This window comes from Mchenga conophoros, linkage group LG1 (genome assembly GCF_057382185.1).
Source record: "Mchenga conophoros isolate Kocher_MC1m ecotype Shallow Benthic linkage group LG1, M_conophoros_male_GT1.1, whole genome shotgun sequence".
NCBI classification, from domain to species: domain Eukaryota; kingdom Metazoa; phylum Chordata; class Actinopteri; order Cichliformes; family Cichlidae; genus Mchenga; species Mchenga conophoros.
The window spans coordinates 10,987,720-11,007,528 of record NC_140526.1 but is presented as its reverse complement, the minus strand read 5'-3'; the positions used below and the strand labels follow the sequence as shown (position 1 = coordinate 11,007,528).

General features: G+C 38.1%; 1 protein-coding gene across 3 annotated transcripts; it reads right to left on the bottom strand.

Moving 5' to 3' along the window:
* Nucleotides 1–193: 193 nt before the first annotated feature.
* slc12a4 (solute carrier family 12 member 4) lies at nt 194–19,466 on the bottom strand. 3 transcript variants are annotated; one of them, XM_085255027.1, is made up of 24 exons: nt 19,019–19,466; nt 11,238–11,335; nt 11,017–11,148; nt 10,526–10,672; nt 10,096–10,150; nt 9,743–9,873; nt 9,341–9,582; nt 8,867–9,081; nt 8,439–8,603; nt 7,983–8,081; nt 7,803–7,860; nt 7,496–7,670; nt 7,052–7,170; nt 6,741–6,839; nt 6,474–6,593; nt 5,567–5,671; nt 4,495–4,663; nt 3,614–3,809; nt 3,172–3,341; nt 2,771–2,902; nt 2,325–2,432; nt 2,013–2,200; nt 1,708–1,841; nt 194–1,602 (listed from the first exon to the last, which is right to left on the bottom strand). In XM_085255027.1, exons 1-24 carry the CDS (start codon nt 19,152–19,154, stop codon nt 1,511–1,513), a joined length of 3,285 nt encoding a protein of 1,094 aa, XP_085111153.1. In that variant the 5' UTR covers nt 19,155–19,466; the 3' UTR covers nt 194–1,510. The 3 variants fall into 3 exon arrangements, with proteins under 3 accessions (XP_085111153.1, XP_085111209.1, XP_085111273.1); XM_085255083.1 differs by lacking the exon at nt 19,019–19,466 and adding an exon at nt 12,367–12,457; XM_085255147.1 differs by lacking the exon at nt 5,567–5,671.
* Nucleotides 19,467–19,809: the final 343 nt, after the last annotated feature.

The following is a 19,809-nucleotide window of genomic DNA, read 5'->3' as shown; positions in this document are numbered from 1 at the left end:
AGTTTTATTGCTTCTTAAAAACCTACAGTTATGAATGAAATAAAATACGACTCTATTAAAGTTCCTATTGAAGTAGTGGACTGTGCCAGAAATACAGTAACCAAAAAAAAGAGAAATAAAAACAAAAAAATACATATTTAGTTTGCTGCAATTAACAATGGTTTAAATAGCGTAAATAAATTTGAACCAGGAATGCTGTTCTGACATTGAGTGTTTAATAGTTGCACACTTGTCATACTTTCCATAAGACACACCCTTGCCTTTAAAAAAACTATTTAGTCAACACAAAAAAATATAGTCGTTCCAGACACTACACCCTGATCTAAAATACTGATTATCTTCAGTTTCTCAGGTAAAACATACACAAAACAAAGTCTAAAAACATATTCAGATTCTAGATTAGATTAATTTAAAGATGTAATCCTTGTAGAGTTTCAGTCTTAGTTGAATTAGTGATGCCTGTGGTAATATAAACTATTAGAAGCTACAAAATAGTGTGTGTGTGTGTGTGTGTGTGTGTGTGTGTGTGTGTGTGTGTGTGTGTGTGTGTGTGTGTGTGTATGTATGTATGTATGTATGTATGTATGTATGTATAGTCTGAAAATTACAATTCAGTGCAAAAAAAAGAAGACTTCCACACTAATAGGTATAGATTTGATACAGATAGCCATTGTTTTATAGAATGGATTTAGAGTGGCAGTTAAAGAAAAGGTCAACTGTAAATAATGAGTAGATTAAAAAAAAAAAAAAAAAATTAAACCATAAGGATTCCAACTTTAAATTAAAGCATCTTTTTTTATAAACATGTAAGCTTATCAGTATACATGCAACAGTTTAAAGGTCATGTTCATGAACACTTTGACTCATATCTTAAAAAAATACAAATTCTTACTCTTTCCTCTTGCATTATAATGTCCATCATCCAGATTTACAATCTAGATTGTAAGCCACCTGTACAACACACAAAATATCCATCGCTTTGTTCGATACCCACAGTAACATTTTCTTTATTCTCATCGGGGAAATGTTTAGAAAATAAATAAATAAATATTTGTGTTTCCCTAAAATAATCAGAGAATTGTTTCAGAATAATAATCTGGCATCCTATTAATACTGTTCTAACAAAATGTGTAATACTCGGTACAATCCTGCCTATCAAATTGCCAAATATAGCTATAATATCATGTACAAGAGGTACAGAATCAGTACCTTAAAAAAATAAGAACAAATTCCCAAAAGTTTGTTTCTGACAAGTTTTGAAATAAAAGAGCATAAATGACAGCTTTCATTTATAAAAGAATGAACAAACAGGATGATATGTATTCAAAAGTGTCCCAATATTCTACAAGAATAGAATGAACCTCTTTTTATAATCAAAAGTCCATAAAAAAAATATCAAATTTATGCATCTACGCATAATTGTCTGCAGGCAAATTGGTTGCCACCTTTTGAACAGAGGTGGAATTTATTCTGATGAGGTCAGTGCCCTCGTATAGCAGCTCTTATTTAGTCATGAGTAGATAGTAATAACTTCCCGCCCTCCACCTCTCACCAGAAGCACCCTTTCCAAACCTTCAGTCAGCACCTCCAGAAACTCCATGTCTGAGGTACCGTTAAAGAAACTATACCAATTAGACAAAAACCTATACATTCTGTATACACACTACAACCCAAAACAGCATTTTTAATTTCAGTGGCAAAGGATACAGTTCTCATCTCCGTCTGTGTTTCGGGGTGGTCCTGGCATGTTGAGCAGTACTAATCGAGCATCATGGGATCTGTTTACTATTACTTCGTTCAGCTTCACAGCTGTATGCATTCTCCGCACATTGGACTGATCCCTGGAATGTAGCAATGGAGATAGTTTGATTTGTGCCTCTAAAAGGTTTTCACTCAGACACACAGAGAAGTAATAGATAAATTTTCAACGTGTGTGCTTTTAGTGGTTAAAAGTAAAATGGTTTAATCATTCCAGAAGAAGCTGAAGCTTAATCTGACTTAGTCGGACTCACGGTTTGAGGCTTATGAGCTCTCTAAAGTTCTCAGGTGCATTGTTTTTGTTCCTCCTCTCAGCCTCACACTTCTCTCGAGTCCATGTCATCTGAAGCTTCTCTGGAGGAGCTTCCACAATCTCCTCTTCTTCATCTGAGTACAGACTCCCCATACGCACCAAGGAGTGTCTGTCTTTAACAAGCTGAGCCTTGGGATTCCATAGGAGTCAAATGAGGTTTTATTTTGTCACTCTATTAAGCTTAAACTCGAAAAATGCATATATTTCACAAATATAACTTTCCGGAGTTTAACAAGGTTCAAAACAACCCTACCTCTCGCTGTCTTTCTGCACTGGAAAGCCTCATTTGCCTCAGCATTTGGGACCTCTGCTCCATCATTAATGTTCGTTCATAGGTGTATGCTGAAATGTCACTATCATGCTGGAATGACATTTGGGGAACGGGGGAGTAATGTTAATGGTTATAGTAAATGAAACATAGGGAGTTTGGAGGTGCAAACGAATTCATTCATGGTGTTCTGTTATCTGAAATATTAAGTTAAGCACTAGTTTGTTCCAGCTTTTCATTTTTCTTCACGTACAGGTTGGTGGAGCCTTATAGTAAGCAACGAACTAGATGTTTTCAGTTTAACCTGACGTCATACACGACTGGTTTGAGATTTTTTGTTAAATGACCAAGTCACTAACATTTTTTTTTAATCCAAAGCATAAGAATTCCTTTTCCTTTTTTTCAAAATTAGTTGTATAAGTGGGACTCACCATCTCCACCACTTCCACCTCAGCTTCTATTCTCAGCTGATAAAGAAAAGTGGCCAGATCTTTCTTCATCTGGATGCTATTGTCATCCATCTGGGCTACAGTAAAGATGCGCATCTTGCACTTCCTCCAGACCTAAATTACAAATAAAGTCTTGAGATATCACAACGATAATATACTGTGCAATAAATAAATGATTAAAAAAGAAACCTCAGTTTTAAAGACAATTCCTAGAACAGCATATAAAGTCAAACTTAACAAAGGCGGGTTAAAGAAAAGGAGTTATTTAAGCAGATTATTATTAAATCGTGTTTTTGATGAAAAGTGAAACATTTAAGCTCAGAATTAACATGAATTAAAAAAAAAAAAAAAACCCTCACATATATGTAATACTTTCATCTCACCTTATGCTGTTTAAGCAAGAAAGGCAGCAGCATTAACATCCCCCCATCATGGACAATCCACCACACATCAATGTTGCCATCTGTGAAACGTTCATGGTTGCTTGGATAGAAGGACACATTTTTGGGCACCATCAGGGCCAGCTGTGCAGCTGTCGTGCAGCGAACCGTGTCTGGGTTTGGATGAAAATGTGCAGGCTAAGATATTTACACAAATCACATAGTGTAAAAAGTATACTGGATACAGATAATGCAAACAAATGAGTGGCTGACTAGATATATCAATCCAACTGAAACCCATGGTTAAGCATCCACAAGGTATATTTACAAGTTAGACTAGCTTTATTATAGAGGTTTGTAGATTGTCTAAAACATAATCTGGGTAAGCAGCCATCACTGGGGACCCCGCTGAATTTGTGAGTTTTCATTTTCTTAAGATTCTTACTTATAAAAGTCTTCCAGGCTCGAGGGTCCTCACTCTGTCTCCAGCCATATGGCCATCCCATTACGACAGTGTTGTGCTTCATACCACCCAGACCACATGACTGGATCAAATGGACAATGCCCTCCCGTACCTTAGATGCAACCACAACCTGGCAGAAGCCTTTGACCCGCTCAATTTCCATCATATTCTTGATAGCCTGGGAGGGGAAGAAATATGTGGAAAGACTGAATAGTAGTTCTTTATAAAAAAAATTAAAAAAAAGTTTTATATTGGTAAACTACACATAGTAGACCTACATAATAATCACTGAAGAAAATAGATAATTAGTTATAGAAATGGAATCACAGATGACAGAGGATGATAATAAAGCTATTCATCAGATAAATTAAATGCATGTGTTTGCCTCCCTGCTCAGTATCCACAGTATCCATCCTAATGAAAAATATATGAATAACCTCAGCATTTAGTGAACAGAAGATGAGCGGTTTCAGTATTTGCTTGCAACATAGCCAACAGAAAACCTGGTTCTGTTGTTATATTCTCTGGGGGAGTCATACCAGTCATATCACATTAGGAAAAATCTTACAGCACTGCCCCTTATTTTGTCTGAAATGGCTCATTGGTCGTTAGACCGCTAACAACAAGCACTTTGCTGCCATACCCTTTGAATAACATCACAAAGGCATTAAAAAATAATGATAAAGCAATCACCGCTGAAGAAATGTGACATAAATTTCACAATTCACGCTGAAGCATTTCTATGCTTCATTGTGTTTTTCAAATTACAAAGGGTGTTCATTTGTAACAATCAGCCGCTTTCTCAGCAGCACAGTATAATAGAAAACAATAGAGTGCTCCATGCATCCCTTTCACGCGTCTACCTGCTCAGCTGCCTGCATTTCTCCATAGCTGTCCAGGAAGTTACCGTGGATAACAGAGCCCACAATGGTCAAGCCTTTTCCTGCTTTCAGCTGCGAGGCAAAGGTGAGCAGTCGGGGATATTTTACATGGAGGTCCTCATCTAGTTTCAACAGCACCAACAGTTGAGGTCTGCAATGCGGAAAGTCATAGATTATATGAGAATGCATCCTCTCCATTTGCAATGTACAAAGTAGTAAATAGCAAATGGAGAAATTCTAATTCAGTGCTGCAACTCTGACCAAAATAAGGACATCACGAATACGCTCATGACAATGAACTATGACTCACCATAAACAAGGAATGCTGAAAGAGTGGGCTGTGACTTTGTGCTTATTAATTACAAACTGTAGGATTGTTGTTTAACTACTGAAACACCAGTGTTCCAGTTATTTAGACCCATATCATATTTGTTTCAGTATGAATTAGGTCCTATTGAAATACTGAAGTCTTAGGACTGATTTCCACATTGACCAGAATTATTCAAAGTATTACGTGAATACCAAAAGTTTGCCCAGTTACCTAGATATTTTTGATTTTGCTTATTAGGCTATCATCTTTACATTTAATCTAACTATTGCCTTGATTGAATTGTTTTCTGCAGATAGTGACTTTTTTTTTCTCTTTCATTGTGACAGGAAGTTCAGACTTAGTGTGGCAATATCAGTGTGGCAATATCAGTGTGGCAAGCTAACTTACTGAAACTCCCAAGCAGTCACGCTATCAACTAAAAACAAGGGGGAAAAAAAAAATCTGACCAAAACTTCTATAACATTGGTTGTGCTACTTTAAACATAATACTCAATGAATATGTTGTGCTGTTACAAGGAACCAGTACCAATGTCAGCTATTTGCTTGTGGTCAGTAGATTGCAGGATGTTGGATGCTGCTTTGTTTATTGTGTGTACATTCTTATCATAAACACACATGTGGAAACTTTTATGTCCCAGCATGCAGCATGTTCCTCGAAAATGGGATCCAAATGTTAGTATCTAAAGAGAAACAGTCAACGCTGGTGTTGAAGTGTAGCTATACCTCCAGTTCTTTGTGTGTGGTGGTCCAGCCTCTAGTCTTAGTAGGGCATAGCGTGCAGCGCTAAGAGAAAGTCCTCTTATGCCATCTCCCCACTCCTTCTCTGCTCTGTTTTTGTTTAAGAGAGGAAAAAAGTCATAGTAATGCAAGACAGATTTTTAATTTAGCTTTTACTTAGCGTTTATTTATTTTATGCTTATTTATTCTATCCTGTTATTCTATTATTAATTTAGGATTTACCTAATATTTGTTTGATTTTATTCTTATTCATTTTTTAATCTTCTTATTCTATTTATATTTATATTGTATCCTGTTCTTATTTATTTTATCATTTTACCCTGTATATATTGTATTGCGTCATATCTCCAGTGTTTCCTCGGAGGGCGCTCTCTGCACCGGGGCTGTTATTGACCGTGGCTGCTGGGTCTCTGGGGTCCTCTCAGCCTGGTTGGGGGGCTCCTTGGCCTCCCTCCTGCTGTGTGCCCAGCCTGGAGGCTGCGGTCTGTGACCGGCTCCCGGTGCAGACGGCTCCCTGTTATAGTGTTTCCTCACTTGGCTCATGCGAGCCCAGCCCAATTTTTACTCTTTAAGTGTGCGCGTGTGTGTATGTGTGTGTGGGTGGGGGGATATATGTGTATTGAGAGTGTGGGGAGTGAGTTGGAGGGTGGGGTGGGCTGCTTTTAACTATGTAAAGCACTTTGTGCTACATTTTCTCTGTATGAAAAGTGCTTTATAAATAAAGATTGATTGATTGATTGATTGATTGAGATGAAATAATTAGTTGTCAAATGATATTTACTACTTGTATGCAAAGGTCACATGGAAAAACAACCACCACAACAAACCACATGAAAATTTATAGTTGCAGGATAGGAACATCAAAACAGTGTAAAGTGAATTCCAGACGTACCCCTGGTACTCAATGTACTTATAGATCATCCCAGCAATGCCCATGGCCACAATGGCATAGTACCAGGAGGAGATGAACATCAGAGCAAGGCACATACTCATGCCCAGGAATGACAGAGCCCTGTTAGTACGATACATAAAAGCTGAAATTATTTTTTGCATGATAACGTAGGTGCCACTGGTTCTCATGTGTCACCAATAAAACTATAAAGGGTGCAAAACTAGTAAAATTCATCATAAAACATAAATATACAACACATTTACTTACCAGTGGTAATATTTGAACCTTGGCCTCCAGTTTGGTGTGCGTAAAAGAGTTTGCACTGCACAGGCTAAGTTCACAAAGAGATAGCACATCAAGAAGAACCTGTTAAAAGGGCACAAAATAAAACATGTAAAGTAGATAATATAGTAGAGCACCACAGAGAGGAAATTTGATGCCTGAGATAAGTAAAGTGATAAAAGATTTTAACAAAAAGACAAAAGATATATTTGATGGCTCTGATGAAAGAGAAAGGCCTGTTTGTGGAATATATGCTCAATATTTTACAATACATAATATCATATATGTGAGCTTACATGGAAAGGATAGGAGCCACCATGTCCAGAGAGGCAATAAGGATCCCCAGCTCAGCGATAAGCCCAGTCAGCAGCAGTGCCCACGTAGGCTCCCCATTTGTCTTACCATGACCAAACACCTAAAAAAATAAAATAAAATTCAAATAGTTCGCATAAAGCAATGCAAATGTCTTCGTGCTTCATACTGTTTTATATTCAAACAATCCTGTAAATAAGATATTACCTGATGCAAATAAGTATTGGGAAGTTACCGCAATTATTCAAATATTTCAGGGGGAAAACAAAACAAAAACCCCAAAAGAAGGAAAAAAATGAAAATTGGATTAACCTATTTTCTTATTATACTGTATATGTACAGAGGCTATTTCTGTTTTGCAGAGTTGCTTTAATGTTTTTCCCCTACAGAAATAGCTGTTGAACCACATCAAAGCTGTGCTGTCCTACCCTCAGGAAGGGAATGATGTTGTCCTTTGCAATGGCTTGTAGAAGTCGTGGAGCTCCTGTGAGAGACTGCAGGCCTGCTCCAACAGTAGAGAAGAAGGAGCCAATAACAATGACCCATGGAGATGGCCAGGCAAGAGTTCCCACCACCAAATTTTTTTTAACTGCATCCCCAAACCTGCAAGTACAAGCTGATTGAATAAATATCTAACTACTATATGTATATTTATTTATTTCCAATTGTGAAACCTTACCATTTACAGTAAGTGTTGTAATAGTAAAGTCATTATAATTGCAAAAATAAACTTACTTGTCCCTAAGGACTACTCCTTCAATGCATGAGCCAAACAGGACCACAGAACTAAAATCTGATTACCATAAGTTAAGGATCTCGAAGTAAAACCAATGTGCATTGCATACCTGCTTTTCAGTCAACTTTAAATTGCAAAAATAAACATTGTGAGTTTGTATTCGCCAGAAGTGAGGATACAAACAAGTGAAGTGGTGGTAATGGCTAAGATAGTTCCCACAGGGATAGACTTCTGAGCATCTTTGAGATCACCAGATCTGTTGGAGCCTGCCATGATACCTGCAATAGGAATGGACCACAGATAAAAACAACACAAATTTTAAAACTGTTAAACAATGCCCCCTACTGTCTGTAGGGAGCATTGTGCCATCTCCACACAATTTGACTGTTCATGTGTTACTTTAGAAATGAGAACATGAAAGGTAGCATAAAATTACTAAATGCATATTAATGCTTTAAACTCTAAAGAACATTCATATAGTCGCACACTCAAGCTATTGTCACAACCATGTCATGTTTGACGAATGTAATGTTTAAAAATGGGTTTCTACCTTTCCAGTAGGCTGACGTTAGTGTCATAAAAGCTGTATATCTTATTCTTAAAGTTAGATTGTCAGCTTTATCATACTGTCCTACCTGTGGCAGATGGAAAGAAGATCCCCACCAGAAGTGTGAATGATGTAGCAATATCTGCTGAGACATACATGCCAAAGTTCTCCAGAGCCCCATGGGCATTCACAGACTGTAGCCCCGCCTTCTCCAAGAGCTCTCCTTTCTCTAGGTAGTTTCCCCACATGTTGTCTATAGGATGAAAAAAAAGATAGATTTGATGTTTAGACAGAACTTAAAATTGGACTTTCATGAACTTCAACGCCTCACTGCCATTGAAAAGAAAACTTCCTGATATCACATTTATCTCTTTGTAACGTAAGACTACATGAGATTACATTAAGAAAACACTAGGGCAGCTTGTTTTCTACTAACTTGTATGCTTCATGCCACCTCAAGGGCAGCCTACTCTTAAAATGCAGAATACCAAATACTAATACCTTGTCAGTTTTTACCTCTAATAATTCCACTGCCAAGTCCAGGGATGCCCTGTATCTCTGTCACATTGTTCTGGATAAAGTAGTCATCACAATGAGCACTGCTCATGTTCCCTGGTAGGCAAAACTTATCCCACAGCTGACTGGGCGCTGTGATGTTGCCCTTTATTATAGTTTTAGCACAGACGTCGAAGCGATCTCTGACCAAAGTCCTGTTGCCCAACATGCAGATCCTACAACAAGAACATGGACAAAAGACGTTACACATCAGTATAACATAAAACATATCAGCTGCATTAGTATAACCATCTATTAAACTCATACTAATTTGGTCACCATTTCTTTTTTTTAGGAATGATTACCTCAAATTGACTTCAATAAGCCTGTTTAGGCATTTAACTAGTTTTTCTATTTTAGAAAAAAAAAAACATAAAAAAAAAACATATTTCTCACCATGTTTTGTTAAGACATGTTTATTTTACTATGACTTACGGGAATTCGGGTGGATGAGTCACAGATTTGATTGCCCCAGCATAAATCGCGACAATTGAGATAATCACACAGGCCAGAAAAAGAGAGGCCAACTTGTTGACATATTTGACTCCTACAAAAACGACCACAGCCATCAGGCTGAGGCATAAAGAGCCATAAACTCTCATGTTGTTCAGCATGGCACTGTCACTCCTATGGGGCTCCGTGTCATGAAAGATGGCTGCCTGGGGAACCAGATATTTCTAGAAAGGAAAACAAATACAATAAAAATCATAGCAGGATATAAACCCTATACAGTATAAAACCCATAGTATGCAACTAATAAACCATATCTAGAACTATATTTTACTATACAAATGTGAGCTTGAATGCAACAGGAGAATATCATTTTGGCAAACTGACCAAGAAGATTTCGATGGCCCCCAGTATGTACATGGCAGAAGCAAAGGTAGTGCCCAAGTAGAAACACAGCCCCACAGCTCCTCCAAATTCAGGACCAAGTGAGCGTGAGATCATGAAGTAAGCTCCCCCAGCTATACACAAAAGACATCAACACAAAACTTCACTGGAAATTTCTCTCATTTTCTTTTTCTTCTTTGAGCACCCAGCAGATTATATAGCAAATGCCAATGTGCAATTTTAATTAACTGGCAAAATAATCTACACATATTTAAAACGGATAAAAAATAATATAGAATAAAATTAAAGAAACCTTTACACTGAACTGAAGAGAATAAAGACGTTCTAAGTGTTACCTGGAACAACTCCATTAGTAGCAATGGCACTCATAGATATGGCTGTCAGCATAGTCTAAAAAACAAAAGAGAAAAGAAAATAAACATATGCAGACACCACAGCAACTTCTCTTTCTTGGGTATAATGTTAACATCTGCAGATCTAACTGATAGCTAAGGAAAAGTCTTGGTATTCATCTAGTCCTACAAGGATCAGAATATGTAACTTAGAACATGCACAGTATTTGTTGAGACAAGACAGTGGGGGCATGGTGAGCAGAAAAAAACTGTTTAGTTTTGAATAATTGCTGCAGTTTTACGTAATCCAACATTTGAATTTGATTGACTGGTTTAGCAACAAAACATTGGCTAATGTCCCACACTGGTCGGAGAACTAAGCAGGTTTTATTTTGTGTGTATATCTGGGTATAGTGTGCTTGTGCATACTAACACATGAACAGCACATAAGGACAATCAAGAGGGACTGTACGATGCCAGCCATCCCGACAATCCATGTCAGTCGGAGAAAGAGAATAACACCAAAGATGTTCTGGAGACACGGTAAGTAGACTCCCATCAGAGTGCCCATGTTGGGAGACTGAGAGGTGGGGGGGAGAGAGAGAGAGAGAGAGAGAGAGAGTATTGAGCATGACATTTCAGGAAACAAGTGTATTGATCATTAGTATTGATTGATGTACTTTTTAAAGGTCATTCAATCATGTTATCAGCTCGTTGCATGTATCCAGGTCTTACACAGCCACAGTCTAAATGCAGAGTGTAGAAAGGCATTAGCAATCAATCAGCAAGCCTTAATAACATGGACAAAGTGGCAGGGAGAGAACCACCAGAGGAGTATAATGTTTCCAAACCTCAAAAGACAGAGTGTACGGATTTTTAAAACAGTGAAGCACAGTGTTCCCTTGCTCTGCCCCGACTACTGACCTTGGGGGTCTTCCTACGTGACGCCTCAGCACTCTCCTCCTCTTCATGCTCTTTGGCGCCCTGGGTGATGTTGGTGTAGTTGACCAAGCGACTGAGCAGAGAGGAAACCTTCGGCCGGATGTCCAGCTCTTCCTGAAAGAAGACAGGACATGAAGTTAATCTCAGCAGATTGATTTTAATCTATAATCTGATAGAAATTCTGCACAGTAAAAATAATAAACCTCAAACAATGCCAGGTTCCTGTCATAGAAGTCATTCTTCTTGCTAGCAGCATCAGAACTGTTAAGGAACGGACTGTCTTCTTTATGGTTGCCATGTCCTGTTAGAGAAAAGGGATAGAAAAGTAAATAAAAACATAATGAAAACAAAGATGTGGAAAACCAGCAGTTTAGTTTAGGCCTACCAAATGTTTTTCTGGACAGTAAATATGGCAAACATTATTCTCATTTACATAAGCAAAGCTAATGACTGATTCACTAATATGAGGTATGGTTCCCAAAATGTTTGTAAAGGCTGAAACAATATTGTAGCATCATTACAGCATCTTGTGATGGTAAAGTCGAGCACTTCTTTAACAAAAAATAAATGAAAGCTATATGTAAAATGGACAAAAGACAATGGCTCAGTGAGTCTCAAATCCCATAAAAAGTCATCGATGGATTTACACCAAAACAGACATCAACACTTCAAAGAAAGAACACCTGATGGATTTTTTTAAATTAATAATTATCTGAACTATATAAAATATGTGACATTATTACAGAGGAAAAACATTATCAACACTATTGTTTGTACAGGAGCAAAAAATGAAAACAAAAAGAAACAAATAGTAATTCAATTTTTTTTATTCCATAGCAATTCTTCTTCGCATTTAACTGTCACTGCTAATTTTAATTGAAACATCTTAACAGCGTTCACGAAGCAGTAATCTTTAGAAAGACAATTCATTCAGCAAAATTGCAATGAAAGGCCAAAAGCAGCACAAGACCAGGTGATAAATAGGATTATAATTAGTTTCACTCTCATTAATGTTTGCGTTTGAGGAAGAGAATCAAACAGAGACAAGCACAGCGCCTGGGGCAATTACTGCACGCAAAGCAGCTCTGCTAACTTTATCACACACACACATTCACACTCATAGGCATAAACACATCTCATTACCTAGAAATTACCTAACCTTGGATTATTGGAGCATGTAAACTTTAACAGCGGCATCTTAAAACCCAAATGAATCCTGCAGCAAAAACCCAGCCAATGTACCAAGTGGACATGAAATAGAAAAGTATTCTCAACTGTGCAGAAAATACCAGCAAGTGAGTTGGCTGAACTTCCATGCTGGTCCTTACTCACCTGTGTTCTGCGTCCCACTGCTGCTAACAGCGCTATCAGCGAGCATACTTATGCACTTATGCACTGTTTGTGCAGTGTGCAGCAGCGTATGCTATGTTCTGCTATCCAGGACACTCGGTCACCCAGGGTGAATACTCATTCAGGGGCCTAATCTAACACATGGCGTACAGTGAGGAGGGGTAAGAGGTGGGGAGTGGAGAAAACAGGGATAATTTACTGACTCATACACACCACTTACACACATATGTAAGACACAAGCCTTCTCACAGGAATATAAAGGCTGGGTTGGATTCACGGTATCACCTTAAAGAGCAGTCTTATATTTTCTGCATTTCTAAAATGTGCTCATGATCATTCTGGATATATCTGTATGCAAAATCACATTTCGGTGCTCCCAGGCTGCAGCAAAAAGCAACACTATAAAAGATAAGCATACATGCAAAAACCTGTTATTGAAAACCATCCATTGCAAATTCTCAGTAACAAGATATAATATGAAACTTGACATTTCTCTTTACAAAAGAAACCTTGATCTTTGAAAGTTTAAGGCCAAATTCACGTGAAACCCCTATCTATAGCTGGAATGCAAGGATGACTAGGGGGCAATAAGAGGAAAAAAAAAAAAACTATCTCAATACTGCCATCTAGTGTTGTCTTGATGTTTGGTTTGCCATGAGATGTTCAGTTGCTTCCTGGCAAGAACTGTGACTCGGCCATGCTGAATGCTCTGCATAATAACCAAAGAGCTAAAACATCAAATAGTTAAGCGTGCAACTCTTTCCTTTTTGGGCAGGCAACATAAATCTGACTTTAACAATGAGCCAAGGAGACAGAAGGGGTTTCTTGTTAATAACCTCACATTAAATGTCTAATCTAAAAGATTAAAGATTAACTGGCCTGTTATGAAGGCAAACTGTAGTCCTGCTGTGAGCACAGAGCAGCAGAGGCTTTACTGCATGTGCTAACTTGTCATCTGTGCTCCCTGCAAAACAGCTCACAGCTACAGCTAGAAGATTTAAAACTTCACTGTGGGAATAACACAGTTTATAGAAGTAAAAATATATAAAAGTCAACTATCTATTTATCTATCTATCTACGAAAAAATGTGTAAATAGATAAAAAACAACAACAAATCTATTTACCAGCAGTGATAGCAAAGCTGATACAGTTTTGACGTTCTGAGTTCCACTATAGAAAAGCCATCACGGGGCAGTCGGTACAACACTGTTACAACCACTCCAAAAATTTTAGACATCTGTAGTTCAGACAACAATGAAGGCTGAGTTCCAAGATAGATGTAGTGCATCTCATTGGTACGGTATAATATTAGTATACTACTAGCTAGAAGCTTCACAGCTAATATGATCCCATTGCAAAATAGTTTTAAACAATCTTAAGTACTTTAACTCATTATTTCAGCGATGACAGTTTGTATGAAAATTGTGGCGACTGAAAGTGATGGTGGCTCTAATGTTTGAAAAAGTCAGCATAAGGTGCGTTTTGCATGTTAAGAACATCCAGTTAGAAGCATTTGACTAACGTATAATTGTATTCATTTGAAAATCATACTATGTTATATGACTGACAATGGTGATATCCATGTAGAGATTTCCAAAACAACAGAAACTATCTGGCTACTTCCACTTTAACAATTTAGCTCATGTCAAACACAACATGCAATAAAATCTGTCTGTTGTGTATTAGCATTTCAAAGTTCTAAACAAAACCAAAGTTCAAGTTTATTTATGATGTTATACACTCATCAAATCTCACAAAACATGTTTGAGATATCTCACAAAATATTAAAATCCATCAGTGTTATTATGATATTTTTATTATTATTATTTTTACTAACACTATTACTATGATATAGTGATAGTAATATATAAAATGAACTTATTCCATTAAATAAAAACAAAATAAATAATAATAAACATGAGTATGGCATTACTAATATTCCTCAGGGTTAGTTTTACATTGACAAGTTAAAATACAGGGCGAAAGGCTAAGAGTGAGTGAGTGAGTGAGTGAGTGAGTGAGTGAGTCTAGCAACGTTTATCTACTTTGTAAAGCTGATTAGACATGGAAAACAATATTGTGGTCTATTAGCTTCTTAGGATTTGAAAAAGCCTCTTTGCTAAACTTCCTCTTTAATAAATATTTAAGACTTAACACTGGGCGAGAGACTTAAGTCCTAGCTTAGTCCATGAAGTAAGTTGGCAATGATATTGTACTAATGACAACTGAATACACCATCTGCAAACAGCTCACTCTTTCCCCCTCTGTGTGTATGTGCGTGTGTGAGTGTGTTTGCTTTTATATAACAAATTTATACAAAGCAAATATTGATGTGTCTATTCTACAGGGTTGTGCAAAGAGGATACAAATGCTGCGTGGCAGCAATACAAATAGTTAAAAGGTAAACTTGTTCTATGTTGTGCACTCAGTATGCTCTCTCACTACACATGATGGCACGTATGGCATGTGTACTGCACAAGTCTTCCACACTGGTGCAAGAAGTCACTTTCGGCTGCTCACTTGCCACAAGAGGTCCCCATAGCGGTTAGATTCACATGTTTGAATTGGCAGAGTTTTACAGATTCCCTGACAACCCCAAAGGGCATTTGTATCTCCAGCTGGAATCAAACTAGCAACCTTTTACTTGTGAATGTGTTAATCATTACTTCATTAGAGGCAATACAAGAGCAAAACAACAGGTCTACATGGTCTACATAAATGCTTAAACTCAAAGTAATATCAACCATAAACTCAAGGACACAAGACTTTTCAGCAGAACATTTTTAGTCAGCTTTCTTCTTGTTATAGTGTCTTGCTACCATCATTTTCCAAAATAAGCAATGCAAGCTCCCCTGAGAGTTTGAAAGCTATGGTAACTCAGCCAACCAGTTCTGGTCCAAATGTGCCCATTGTAGGTAGTTATTAACTAGATCTAGACCATTTTTATCTATGCAACAGTAGTTCTTCTATGCAATCAAATGACACAGGCCAGCCTTTTGCACATCACTGAGCCTCTGGTATCAAGGACCCTACTGCACGGTGTCGGAAATTCCACTTTCCTCATTGTCTTAGCCTTTGGCAAGAAATCATGTAAGCAAAGCAATGCTATTACAGCAAGGTTTGTTGTAATGACAGTATTTCATGGCGAGTACAATCTGACCAGAGCAGAGGAATGTTAACCTGCTGAGACTTACAGCCAAACATATTAACTCTGATGTGTGCTAATGATGAGAAAAGGGTGGTTGCTCAGTCTGATTACCTCAGGGGGTCGTAAAAGGTTTATCATACAATGGATTTCCAAAAACACACCAATAAAATAAATGGGCATGCCAGTGTGTCTGAAGTATTTGATAAACAAATTAACTGTAAAATGTAGTGAGCACAGGGAAAACATCTGCTGTGTCTTTACGAAGTGGTTTAAAGTTGTGTTTTCTGTAAGTAGAGTGAATACTTGTGAATGCTTGTTTAGTGTGAAAGGTCGCACAATCTCCCTAGAATGCTAAAAAGTATGCTGCAATGGGGTAAAAGATCAAAATACTAAATATATATTTCTTAGTACCTTCAGTACTTGCACAACAAGTACAGAAGGTTTTGTTTTTGTTTTTAATCTGAACAGTACTGAAGTACAGCTGTACTGAAGTATGAGATCCTCAACATAAGCTAGGAAGGTGGAACATTCGGAGGTGGGGGTTCAAGCTAGCACTGTTGTCACTTTCATGCAAACCAGCAGATAGAACAAAGATGGCTGACGATGGCAAGATAGCTGCATTGCATGAAATTATCCATTAATCAGGGTATGACCGTCTATGTCACCAGTGACAAAATGTATTACAAGTACTTGAACTCAGACATGTTGCTTGGAAAGGTGTGTGTGTGTGTGTGTGTGTGTGTGTGTGTGTGTGTGTGTGTGTGTGTGTGTGTGTGTGTGTGTGACATTGTGTTTTAACTCTGTCACTAGCTCTATATTTCCACTCCATCCAAGTATGTTTATCTTTTATATCAGAGTGCCACCTATAGTCACCTGAAAAAGAAAACCTTTCAGAGAATTCTTTGCAATTTCTCTATGAAAAATTAACACCCTTCATGATTCCATAGACAGGACAGACATAAATAGAGAGTAAGTAGCAGCCAGGTGCTCTTAATTAAATGATCATTAGCAAGCATGAGCACCTCTTTAAAAGGCAACATTTTGACAGTATGCTGACCTGTAGCATTCAGGTGTGGCTTAACAATGCCACAATCTTCCCAGGAGTGGACATCCTATTAAACTCACTCAAAGTTCAAACCATGGAATGCTCAATTCCCCAACAATCCAGGGACTACATCTCAGAGGCTACAGGCTAAATGCCAATGTTCAAGGCAGTGCAATCAAAAAAAGACTGAACTGAAAGACTTGTTTGGAATAGTTTCCAAAAACAAAAAAAGTACATGTTAGCAGTTTTGGTGCTCTTCTTCAACTGAATAAAACGACTTTCCTTTGGACAGTCTACCTTTCCAGTGACTAATGCTTGGTAAATGGCCTGTATTTGTCTAGCGCTTTGGTCCATATTAGATCATGCAGCAGGACAATTATCTCAAGCACATCAGCATATTGACAACAGAGTTGTTGGAAAAAACAAAAGCATTTAGGTGTTGCAATGCCCCAGTCAAAGTCCAGACTTTAGCTTGATTACAATACTGTGACTGGGCCTTAAGAGAGGTGTACGTAAACAAACTTACACAAACTACAATGACCTAAAGCAATATTTTAAAGCTCAGTGGGCAAAGAATCATAGAATGTAAACCCACAGCAGAAGAATTCTGTTATTTCAGGGTCTCAACTACAGCAACATAATGACTGCACAGTTTGTCCTGTAAGCTGAACAGAGCTGAATTCAGAGCCTTAAACAGACTTCGCACTGTGTCACTTCCTCCGTGCTGCATTCGTCATACTGTAGCAGACATATACAGCATGTAACACTGCCAGGCACACCACTCCCAGGATGAAATCATCCAGATCATGCCCCCATTTCTTAAACTGTTTACCACAGACTACTTTCCAGTTTTTTCTTCTGTCTAAATATGGATGAATGGAAAGATAATATGGAGAAGAAATTAATATGTATGTAGCTAGAATTACTTCATATTATACATATTCCAATCTTAATTACTAAAACACATTTCTTTTGATTATCATTTTCATAAATACTTAAGTATGGTATGATGCTTTAAAAACATACATGTTAAAGAAAAGCAATGCTATAAAACCTCAGTCAACTTGAGTAGCTAAAGAGAGTTTAATTTCTACATCTGATTAACTGAAAAACAATAGGACATTTTGCTGTTCTAATCATTTAGTAGTTTCACATCCTTCTCCTCCTTCTCATCATGTTTGGCATAGTCATCCATGTTGCCTTCTGAAATTTTTAATGGTTGTTGCTTTTTTTTCGCACTTCAGGAAGCTTCTTTTGTGGGTTAGAGAGAATTATGACAGCAGGAAGACAAGGTTAAACAGCAAAAGCCTTGTGGGAAATACAAAAAAACTTCAGAGTTCTTTCAAGACAACTTGTGCCATTTTTTCAACTCTAATGGGTGGCTTCCATATATTCCAGAAGTATACGAGCCAGGAGCTGCATCAACATGTGCTGAGATTTCTTATTGTTTTGCTTCAAATATCAGTCAACTGGAGACTTTGGCTCACTGAAGCATGTGTAATCTCATCTGCATCATGGAAAATGTTTTACTCACACATGCACTCCCACATTTTTGGACAAACACAGCCGAACATATTTAAAAAAAAAAAAACTAAACAGTGGCTGCACTAGAATAAATAAACTAACACAGTCACATAGTAAGAAATGTACAGTGCTGCTTGTGGTTTGTGCAGCCTTCTGGGCTTTTAGTAAAGGCAGGGTGCCCCTTTAAAGGCCACACCCCATGTGTCTCTTTTATTTAAAACAAATAAGTTCCTGCTGGTAACTGGCAATGCAAACTGGCAATGCAAACTGGCAATGCTCTCACATAATCCTACCCAAAGGCTACAAACTCAGAGCTTCTCCCTGTCTTTTCTTTCAGAGTATGGTTCCACTCTTTCTATCATGATCCAGTGCAGAAAACAGCTTAGACTGAAAAGTGGGGAGGGAGGAATCTGCTTGTGTTTTGTTTAGCAGCTGATCTATGAAAGAAAATACTCCTCTGGTACAAAAAGAGCTCCATCTTTTGTGCGAGGAAGCACTTGAGGCCTTTCTTGTTGCCGGAGTACAGGCCCCACTCACACACCACCATCCCCTTTGTTTCTTCCCACCACAGTCCTCACCCCTTTCATTGTTTCCCTTTGTTACTCATCTGTCCCTGAGTTTATGTTAAAAGACTTGCTGATGGAGGGAAAAAGCAGCTCCAATGTGATAAATGTTTCTCTAATTTGACCCTAATATCAAAAACAGACTGCAGGAATACTGCTTTCTGGCAATGGAGAATTGCCATGGTAACCATTCAACCAGCTGTTCAGAAGGCTCTCTCGGGAGGAAACAAATCTCAACAAATATCGTGTCCAGCTAATGAATTATCACTTTAGGGACACACTTCTTTGAACTATAGAACTTAAAAAGTCCCTTTGTTCAAAAGTTGAGAATTGCGTAAAAGTTATTAGACTTACCATCAGAGCTGACAGTATCTTGATGATCAGGGTAGTCCTGTCCAGTATCCCTGTAATCAACCCAGTTAATCCCCTCTAAGCTGTCGTAGCTAGCCTGAACTTGATCTTTCACTGGTACGACCGTGAAGTGAGGCATGTTTTCATCACTCTTTTCGGTGTCTCTTGCTCAAACACAACTTAGAGGGCTAGCAGTTGGGCAGCTTCAGCTCAACTCCCACTAATGGCAGCTACATTCCACTACACTGCGCTCACTTCCTCTGAAGGGTATTATCATACTCTCCGCCCACAGGCCAGCCTTCGCTGATTTTTCTTCTTCTTCTTTGGTTTTGGTGTGAACTGTAAGGTTCAGCTGTAAGGGGTGTGACACTCACCCATATGCCCAAACTCCAAATAAAAGTAATAATCTGTTGGGCACAGCTATTGTTAAAGAGTTACCGAGTCATACATAGCGTGAGAGAGTGCAGGTCCCCCCCCTTCTGGTCTCCGTGTATCATAATGACATCTAACAGAGTGGTCCTTGTCTGTTCAAGGTTCAGACAGGCAGTCCTCTGTGTAAGCAAGCTTTTCCTAAAACACACAGAGAGCAACGTGGCAGTTTGGAAAATAATCAATGTTGGTGAAGTGGAACCACAGGCCTAAAAAGACGGAGTGGGAAAAAAGCATTTATCAGTGTAAGATGGAAGAAAAAAAAAAAAACTTACTCTAGGGCCCCATGGTAAACAGGGGGACAGTTAGATGTTATTTTAGGATTTGAAGCTAGAGCTTTTTTAAGATTTAAGGGAGATGTTTTT